This window comes from Hypomesus transpacificus, chromosome 10, assembly GCF_021917145.1.
Source record: "Hypomesus transpacificus isolate Combined female chromosome 10, fHypTra1, whole genome shotgun sequence".
NCBI classification, from domain to species: Eukaryota; Metazoa; Chordata; class Actinopteri; order Osmeriformes; family Osmeridae; genus Hypomesus; species Hypomesus transpacificus.
This window is the reverse complement of record NC_061069.1, coordinates 13,437,510-13,446,495: the sequence shown is the minus strand read 5'-3', so window position 1 is coordinate 13,446,495 and position 8,986 is coordinate 13,437,510. Positions and strand designations below refer to the sequence as shown.

General features: G+C 45.3%; 2 protein-coding genes across 2 annotated transcripts; one reads left to right on the top strand and one right to left on the bottom strand.

The window, feature by feature from the left end:
• Positions 1–754: 754 nt before the first annotated feature.
• rps28 (ribosomal protein S28) lies at positions 755–2,120 on the bottom strand. The gene is made up of 4 exons (XM_047027779.1): positions 2,045–2,120; positions 1,696–1,743; positions 1,185–1,310; positions 755–838 (listed from the first exon to the last, which is right to left on the bottom strand). The coding sequence occupies exons 1-3, from the start codon at positions 2,081–2,083 to the stop codon at positions 1,188–1,190; spliced, it is 210 nt and encodes a 69-aa protein (XP_046883735.1). The 5' UTR covers positions 2,084–2,120; the 3' UTR covers positions 755–838; positions 1,185–1,187.
• Positions 2,121–4,031: 1,911 nt separating this feature from the next.
• On the top strand, positions 4,032–7,061 carry si:rp71-39b20.4 (potassium voltage-gated channel subfamily V member 2). The gene is made up of 2 exons (XM_047027188.1): positions 4,032–5,494; positions 6,765–7,061. The coding sequence occupies exons 1-2, from the start codon at positions 4,187–4,189 to the stop codon at positions 7,059–7,061; spliced, it is 1,605 nt and encodes a 534-aa protein (XP_046883144.1). The 5' UTR covers positions 4,032–4,186.
• Positions 7,062–8,986: the final 1,925 nt, after the last annotated feature.

The window sequence follows — 8,986 nt, the reverse complement described above, 5'->3', positions numbered from 1 at the left end:
TGGTGGATGAGGGAGCTGTCATAGTACAAATAGTCCAACTGCGTGAACTAGAATTGGTCTTTATGGAAGCACTTCAGCCTGGACTGACTTGTTAGGTTCAAGTCAGATTTGGAACTTTAATCCCAGCTTTTTGAAGAGGCCTTTATGGAACAGGGCCCTGGTCTAGTTAGGTCTGCATGCACGTACTGTATGTAGCATGTTGCTTGAGAAACAGAAGAATGTATTACTTGTCTATTAAGCAATCAGATCTGCAAGACTAATCAAATACCATACTAAGTCCTTTACCCAGGCTGTCTAAAACTGCTCCCTGTCCACTGTATAGGGGTTGTGAATGAGTGATTTCAGACACAGCACCAGTGTTGTAAAACTCAGTTATCTGATTGTGGAGCAGGTCATCATGCTCAGTACCAGGTCAGGGGTGCGTGGGACCACAGCTGGAGAAGGAGCTCTCAGGTTGAGCCAGACAGATACACACTCACTGTCCTGCTTGGGGTTAGGAGTGGAACTTCATAGAACACGTCCTCTGTTATGTAACTTTTTAGAATACTTCCTGACATTCACACATCAGAGACTTGGTATACCATTTCCATGGTTTTTCTACACATTCTTCTGGAGTCTAATTTCTTTATTACTTAGTTACTCTTCATCTTCTGTTGCTCTTCCCACCCAACTAACCCTAACTGGACTGAGGTCACATTTTAAGGCGTACAGAATAACTGTCAAACCGTGTTAAAAAAAACATTCCAACATGGGGTCTTTTATCATGTTTTTATTTCAAAATCTGAACAGGAGGGCATGGCACACAGGACAGGTGGCCCTGTGGGCAGGCATCTTCACCCTGCAGGAGGGAGGAGGGGGGACATTAGCATCTCAGCACAAGAACCTGAAGATACCTGGAACAGCCCAGTTAGTTTGATACGCTTACCAATTCAACACCAACAATAACCAGATATATGATAGTGACGATTTCTGATGAGACCAGGACAATTTCCACATGCAGGAATACTAGGTCTGGAGTGTGCACAGTGGGGTATGAAGTAAGTGTAAGGCGGGGTGAAGAGTGCAGATTGTGTGAGGTGTGTAAAAACGATTTACAGGGTGGGATATTAACCTTCATTATCTGCAGTAACTAAGCTACAGCCAAACCCCATTAAGATTGCTAGACAATGGGCAGGTTCTGGTACCTTCTATCGGAGCCTCCTGGCTTCTCTCTCAGACTCCAGCAAGGTCAGCACGTCGCCCTCCCGCACGGGACCCTTTACGTTCCTGATGATGGAGCGGTTGCTGTCATCCATGAACTCCACTCGGACCTGCGCAAACACAGCACGTCCTAAGCACAGCTATCTACACTTACAAGCTAAAGTTGTTTCTTAACGACAATTATTACACTGAGTATCCCGGTTATTTAATTACTACACTGTAGCATGGGAAAGTAGGCCTTTCGGACGGATGTTGATGACTTGTCAGTTAGCTACCAAAGACACCCACACGGCCAGCTAAAACTAGCATGCTGCTGACCATATGTATTAAGTTTCAATGACACGACAGCGTTGAAATACGCTTAATCTGTAGGTCGTAACGTCCACCCAATGCGTTTCATCAGCGGGCCCCCATGCTAAACCGGCTAGTCAATCATATTCTCGAGTGTGGGCTAGCTAGCTTAGGCTAGCTGAAGAATAAGCGAACCCAACATACCTGGGTACACTGTCCCTGGGATCCCGTTCTTCCGAGCACCTTGGTGACCTGGAAAAACAAGAATAAAACTGAACGTTTCAAACACGATCAGTTGTAGCAGCATAACGTTTATACGGCTGAATCATAGCCGTCTTCTTAAAAAGCTAGCTTTGTAGCTTTTAGGGTATGTTACATTTATTAGACGCGTACACCGCCATGATGAAAAGACCAGGCCGAAAATACCATGTACAAATCTACCGATACACCTTGCATGAGCTTTTTGAAAACAGGACCATAAACTCCCATGTATATTCAAAGCTTTTCAATATAATTTCTGGCCAGTACATCACAAAATATAGCTTTTTCTTACTCTTGCAAGCTTGATCGGCTGCACGCGGCTGGCATCCATGTTGTCAGGTTGAACCGGAAAGGAAGTCGTGTGAAACGCGCATGCGATATATATATTTAAAAAAAAAATCTAGAACATTTTATTTACCTCTATTAGCCTATACTTGTTCTGTTTGTTTTACCGTTTGACATTTTTTCTTTTTATTAACTACTATAGGCCTATAGTATAAGCATATTTAATAAATATGTGAATACAAATTTAAAAGTAGTATCTCAGGGAATTCCATTAAGAGACATGGGGGTGGGAGGAATTAACCATTTCTGAATCCTGTGATGACACAACAGTGAAGAGTACATTTTCATGGAAGGCAATCATTAGTATATTAAGATAAATGCGTATTATATTTCGTCCTTTTTAATTTCCGGTTTGTATTTATGTGATAGAATCCATAGACCTAGCCCAGAGCCATGTGAAGAGAAAGTCGCGTCAACGGAAGTCCAAAATGCTTGATCGTTTAGACACTAAACGATGCACGAAGCACTAAACTTTAGTGCTTCACGTGGCCTCAAAGAGTTCCTGGAAGTTCTTGGTGGGCCATTTAAATAGCTTAAAACAGTGAGACAAAATGCGATTTTTGGTAATTATTAGTAAATAAATCAGTAAATAAATAAATGTTCAATATTGCATACCGAAATGTCTATGTAATTGTTTTTAGAATTCTTTAAAACATGTATTTTTACATTATTAGTCTATGTGGATTTGCTTTTCACAATGTAGGCTATATGCTTCATGTTTTGGCTACCCGCAATGTTTTTGTGGTTATCTCGTTGTTTATGATCCTATGCACTTTTTGTAAAGCTCTCTCTTGTAAGTCGCTTTGGATACAAGTGTCTGCTAAATGACTAAATGTAAATGTTATGTAAATGTAATGTTCTTTAAACCAGTTAGCGATCCCCGGCCCGTGGCTGGCCCTACTTTTGTTCCAAACTTTGCAATGTACTCAATTGTTGTGTGTACAATGGTAGACATGCCCATTAAACCATTTCAAAATCAAAATCACAACAGCAGGTATAATCAACTTTGTCCGACCACCAACACATAGGCCTAAGCAGAAACAATACACTAGGCCGCCCTACTCACCTTTCCCCATACAACGGCTTTTCACCGAGAGGGACAGGTCAAGCATTCACTCCACTCAGACCAATCGGCATTGATTCATTCCCCTCTCCCTGCCTTGTTCACATTAGCTAACATCACATTAGTTAACGTCCCATCTCTGTTCGTCGTAATCCAACTATCTATGAGGGTGCAACGTCGCCATGGTAACACAATTTAGAAACTGGAATCCGCAGCGTTTGTTGCTAACCTTATCCAGCCCCCAGACCAGTATGCCCCTAGACAAACCTGTTAACGACTCCTAAATAATTTAGTGGGGGATCATACACTAACATGCTTTAATACACATTCAGATGTCCTAATAATATAAAATTAAAACTTTAAAATAATTGGTCCATTACATAGATGTAAACATCACCTTTCATTCAACAAAACATCTCCAATGACTTCAAAATTGCTTTCTTAAAATACATAGGTCTATCTGTAAGAGAAAGTCTTTGATCTTTCTGTAAACACTCTTTAATCAGATTAGGGACAAATACTCTCCTCTGGTTTAGATAGTTCAGATACTTCTAGTATACATTTAGGCTACTGTTCATCAGTACAGACCATGGTAGCTACCTTGGTGTGCAGCGCTCAGCTAGTAGGCTACCTGTTAGCCTGTAACGACCTGCCCTCCTCTGCCTTTCCTCCTCTCAGAACCAAAGCCTTAAATCACAACTCTAATCTCCACCAACAGTATTTTTAACTCCCGTTTCGACGGAAAGAACAGCAATGGGATTAAAGAATCAGTGAGGAGGATGGATCTCTCCTGATGGTCTCCATGCCCAGGGAGACACAACAGACCTCTCGCTCCCGATCACCGCTGAATCTTTCATAGAAGTCATTTATCATGATGGATTTGTATTTATTTTTCAAGTGTTAGTGACTTTTTCAATTGACAAAACGCTGAGGCATATTTTGCAGCATTTCTCTCTGTTTAAAGTGACAGTGACCTGATCTCTTGTCTGCTAGCTGACCCAGAGCAGCTGAGCAGACGTACTCAACATGAATCTCCAGGGGAGGAACCTGAAGAAACTAAAAAAGCGCAGATCCAGTCTTTTTGCGAGCGTGAAGCTAAATGACAGTTTCTCTCAGAGCATCGATGAGAAGGAGAGTAGCTTCCCCTTCGCTCAGGACAGCTCAGTCAAAGCATGGACGTCCATGGACAACCTGGATGGCCCGGAGGCTCCAGACATTGCCAAGGACAAACGTACCCTGCACAGGGAGGAGTGGGAGAAGAGGAACCGGCAGTCCACTATCGTCAACATCAACGTGGGCGGGAAGGTGTTCCTCATCCCCAAACACCTCGTTCTGTGCTACCCCAAAACTCGCATCGGCACGCTGGTGCTCTGTACAGACCCCGTCCAGCGTCTCACGCTCTGCGACGACTACTCTGTTATCAAAAATGAGTTTTTCTTCGACCGAGACCCCACTTTCTTCCACTACATCTTCCACTTCTACTGTAGCAACGTCATGTGGGTGATGGAGAGCCTGTGTCCCCTCAACTTTGAGGAGGAGATGACCTTCTGGGGGCTGCGCATGAAAGACACACCTCGTTGCTGCCGCATCCTGTTTGAGGAAAAGGTGGATGAGATCAAGGACCAACTGAAGGTGAACCAGGAGCTGATAGCAGAGATTCAGCCGCAGCACGACGAAGAGGGCTTCAAGACCATGTTCCTGGGCGGCTTCCGCAAGGCACTGTGGGACCTGATGGAGAACCCGTACTCCTCCCTTGCGGCCAAGGGCTTCGCTGTGTTCTCCAGCCTGTTCGTGCTCATCTCCATTGTGGCCATGACCCTGAACACCGTTAAAGAGCTGAAGACCTACACCGTCTACGGCAAGACCTATATGGAGTGTGTGGAGATCTGCTCCATCCTGTTCTTCACTCTGGAGTACTTTCTGCGCCTACTCACCACCTGCGATATCAAACACTTCCTGAAGAGCGCCCTCAACTTCGTGGACCTGGTGGCCGTAATGCCCTACTTCCTGCAGATTGTGTTTGAGACTTTCTCAGACGCGGAAGACCTGAGTGCGCAGGAGGACCTGAAGACCATGGCCCGGGTCAGCAAGGTCAGCAAGGTGCTCAAGGTGGTGAAGCTCATGCGCATCTTCCGCATCCTGAAGTTGGCGCGTCACTCCACTGGCATGCGGGCATTCGGTTTCACCATCCGGCAGTGCTCCGAGCAGGTGTGCTGCCTCTTTCTGTTCATCGCAATGGGGATCTTCACTTTCTCTGCGCTGATGCACTCTGTGGAGGTGGACCAGCCAGGCACTCCCTTCAGCAGCATCCCAGACGCCTGGTGGTGGGCGGCGGTGAGTCTCCAGCAGGGAAGGAGGAGGATATGTGTTCCAATGGAACATTGGATGCTATTATTGTGTTCCATGCATTTGTAGGAACCATGTTTGTCCCAACAGCTGTCCCTTATGACTGTTTTGAAACATTTAGAAATTAATACTTACTTTGACACTTCAGAAGACCATTATATGTTCTCATCTGAGGCAGAAAGAGAGGCAGAGAGAAGGGCACATGATCAGATGTGATGGGGTTACAAAACTTAATTGTTGCAATCTTTTGTTTTGATGTTCAGTATGATAACAACATAATCCAACAGATTTCATTTAATATATTTGATTCTTTCAACATGGGGCAGCATTCATGTTGTCTGCTCTGTGTCCTCTCCTCACAGAACAACATTAGGCTTGATCCGCTGCTGGCAGCTGTTAGCTTGTATGTGTGTAATCCTGTGTAATTCCGTGTAATTCCGTGTAATGCTTTTCCTTTAAAGCATGATTTCAACTTGTGAATGTAAGAAAAGTAATGTGGGAAATGTCCTCTGGATCAGGGAAAGTTTTTTGATGTTGGTCCTGATAGTTAATACTGGTTGGCTGGTTTTCCTGTTACATCAGTTATACAGGAGATGATTAGCGCTGTGGATTAATCAATCAAAATGTGTTTACAAGCAGTTTCACATAAGGTTTCACAGACACCCACAGAACAGAGAGAGAGAGAGAGAGGGAGAGGGAGGGAGGGAGGGGGGGAGGGAGAGAGAGAGAGAGAGAGAGAGAGAGAGAGAGGAAGGGAGGAAGGGAGGGAGGGAGGGAGGGAGGGAGGGAAGGAGGGAAGGAGGGAAGGAGGGAGGGAGGGAGGGAGGGAGAGGGAGAGAGAGAGACAGGGAGAGAGAGAGAGAGAGAGAGAGAGAGAGAGAGAGGGAGAGAGAGAGAGAGAGAGAGAGAGAGGGAGGGAGAGAGAGAGATAATTCAGTGAGGAATGGCTCCGCCAGAGGGATGTGGAAGTGTTAGGCTTCCTCCTATTCTGATGTGATGAGCATGGTATATAGACACAAGAGAGTGAGACACTCGCAACACTAGCATCTTACACAGTAGAGGGGGATTTGAACCTGCAACTTCTTAATCTACTGTCAACCTCTTAATCTACTGTCAAGTGCTCTAACCACTGACCTTTGCCCTCCCTGCCAGATTCCTGTCTGCCTGATAACAGCTTCCTGTCTGCCTGATAAAAACTTTCTGTCTGCCTGATAACAACTTCCTGTCTGCCTGATAACAGCTTCCTGTGTGCCTGCAGGTGAGCATCTCCACAGTGGGCTACGGGGATGTGGTTCCCATCTCCTATCTGGGCCGCTGTGTGGCGTTCGGCTGCATCTCCTTCGGCATCATCCTGAATGGCATGCCAATCTCCATCCTGTTCAACAAGTTCTCTGACTACTATGCCAAGCTGAAGGCCCAGGAGTACACCCAGACCAATGTGCAGCGCAGCTTGCAGCTCCGCCGCCGGCTGCGCAGGAAGTTCGACAACTGCTTCGAGCCGCAGCCTGACGATTCTGACGAGGACGTTGCTCCCGGCAACCCTGCGAGAGGGTAAGCTGCAGGCCCGGCCCGGCCCCACCCCCTGGCCCGTGGCAGGGAGACCCCATCTGCCCCCAGCTATTCTGAGCCTGGGCTTGGAGTCAACAAAGTTAAGCCCTCGCTGCAGCTTTACATTGCAGAGCACGCTATGGGTGAGGGCTGCCCTCATCACACGGGAGAATCACCCAGACTCCCTCTGTCATCCTCCCTCCTTTCCCCTCCCTCTCTGTCATCCTCCCTCCTTTCCCCTCCCTCTCTGTCATCCTCCCTCCTTTCCCCTCCCTCTCTGTCATCCTCCCTCCTTTCCCCTCCCTCTCTGTCATCCTCCCTCCTTTCCCCTCCCTCTCTGTCATCCTCCCTCCTTTCCCCTCCCTCTCTGTCATCCTCCCTCCTTTCCCCTCCCTCTCTGTCATCCTCCCTCCTTTCCCCTCCCTCTCTGTCATCCTCCCTCCTTTCCCCTCCCTCTCTGTCATCCTCCCTCCTTTCCCCTCCCTCTCTGTCATCCTCCCTCCTTTCCCCTCCCTCTCTGTCATCCTCCCTCCTTTCCCCTCCCTCTCTGTCATCCTCCCTCCTTTCCCCTCCCTCTCTGTCATCCTCCCTCCTTTCCCCTCCCTCTCTGTCATCCTCCCTCCTTTCCCCTCCCTCTCTGTCACTCTCCATCCTTTCCCCTCCCTCTGCCTATTTGCACCCAGCAGATCAAATATTCACATATCCCTGTGATTGCCCAGATGAAGGTTAGTTTAAAGTTAGAGTAATACCAACAGTTTCATGTTTAACTAACAGTTTGTTAATGACTCATAATTGTACCTTAGTTGAGTTACCTGGTGTTTGGTAAAGAAGGGCCTACTTTGAACCAGTCATTCATTCGAGGAAAATGGATGGCACCTTTATTCATAGCAACTCATTTCTAAGTAATTAATCAATTGACTGTTAATCACAAATATAATCAAATATTATGTGTCAGGCAGTCATTCACGCAATGGCATGCAACATCATGATCCTACTAGACAGCTACTTCAGTTAGGGTACAAACATTTAGCAATACATTATTTATTTATCAATCATTGGATACCTATTTAGAAGTCGAAAACAAACATTTTAGCACTTTGTCAACAGTTAATAAATGATCAATATCTTTAGATTTTAAATGTAGCCAGAAATGCAATCAGAAGGTAGCAACAGAATTTGTCAAGGGGCATTAACCCAACTCCAACCACTGATCTCAACAAGTCTGGGCACCAATCAGATGCAGCATCTATACTATAATGCTATTCATGTCTGTATGTCCAAGTTTATAGTGTTTTTTGGGGGGAAACGATTAGCTTGTAAACCGGGCACTGTGCAAAATTATACGTTTGCTAGTGTCCATCTTAGGATCCAAGGACGTGCGCTTCTGCGGTTGACAGATGCGGTTTCTGAAACATATTGTGCTGAGTTGGGGTCCACTCTGTACTACGGCGTAACAAATGTTACGGTGTAACATGGGGTTAAGAGTATTTAACAGAGAACCAATATATTACATTTTTATAAACAGGACATAAGTAATGATAATGAAGGTAACAGCAGACAATTGTAGGCTACATAATCATTTTCATGAATGTACCAGAGCATTGGCAATTTGGTCAAAAGAATGAAAAATAAGGCTTTTATGATGTGCATAAGTGACTTGATGATGTGGAAATTGAACAAGTACTTTTGAGAATTTCAATTGTGATCTGAGAAATGTAGGTACCAAAGCTACTGAAAAATGTAGGTACCAAAGCTACTGAGAAATGTAGGTACCAAAGCTACTGAGAAATGTAGGTACCAAAGCTACTGAGAAAAACATATCACTGACTGCATGACTGGCACTGTGCACTATTTTTAGATGTTATCATGTAGTCTTGTCACAATGTATTTTACAGTGTTTTTTAATGACAAAATACAAAACACTTAAGTATT

What these genes read in the sequence shown, in the direction of transcription:
- rps28 (XM_047027779.1), bottom strand. Translation starts at nt 2,083, where the DNA reads ATGGATGCCAGCCGCGTGCAGCCGATCAAGCTTGCAAGA. An exon ending in AGCCGATCAAGCTTGCAAGA is followed by an intron (nt 1,744 to 2,044) that starts GTAAGAAAAAGC and finishes TTGTTTTTCCAG; the next exon opens with GTCACCAAGGTGCTCGGAAG. An exon ending in CCCAGGGACAGTGTACCCAG is followed by an intron (nt 1,311 to 1,695) that starts GTATGTTGGGTT and finishes GTGTTTGCGCAG; the next exon opens with GTCCGAGTGGAGTTCATGGA.
- si:rp71-39b20.4 (XM_047027188.1), top strand. Translation starts at nt 4,187, where the DNA reads ATGAATCTCCAGGGGAGGAACCTGAAGAAACTAAAAAAGCGCAGATCC. An exon ending in ACGCCTGGTGGTGGGCGGCG is followed by an intron (nt 5,495 to 6,764) that starts GTGAGTCTCCAG and finishes GTGTGCCTGCAG; the next exon opens with GTGAGCATCTCCACAGTGGG.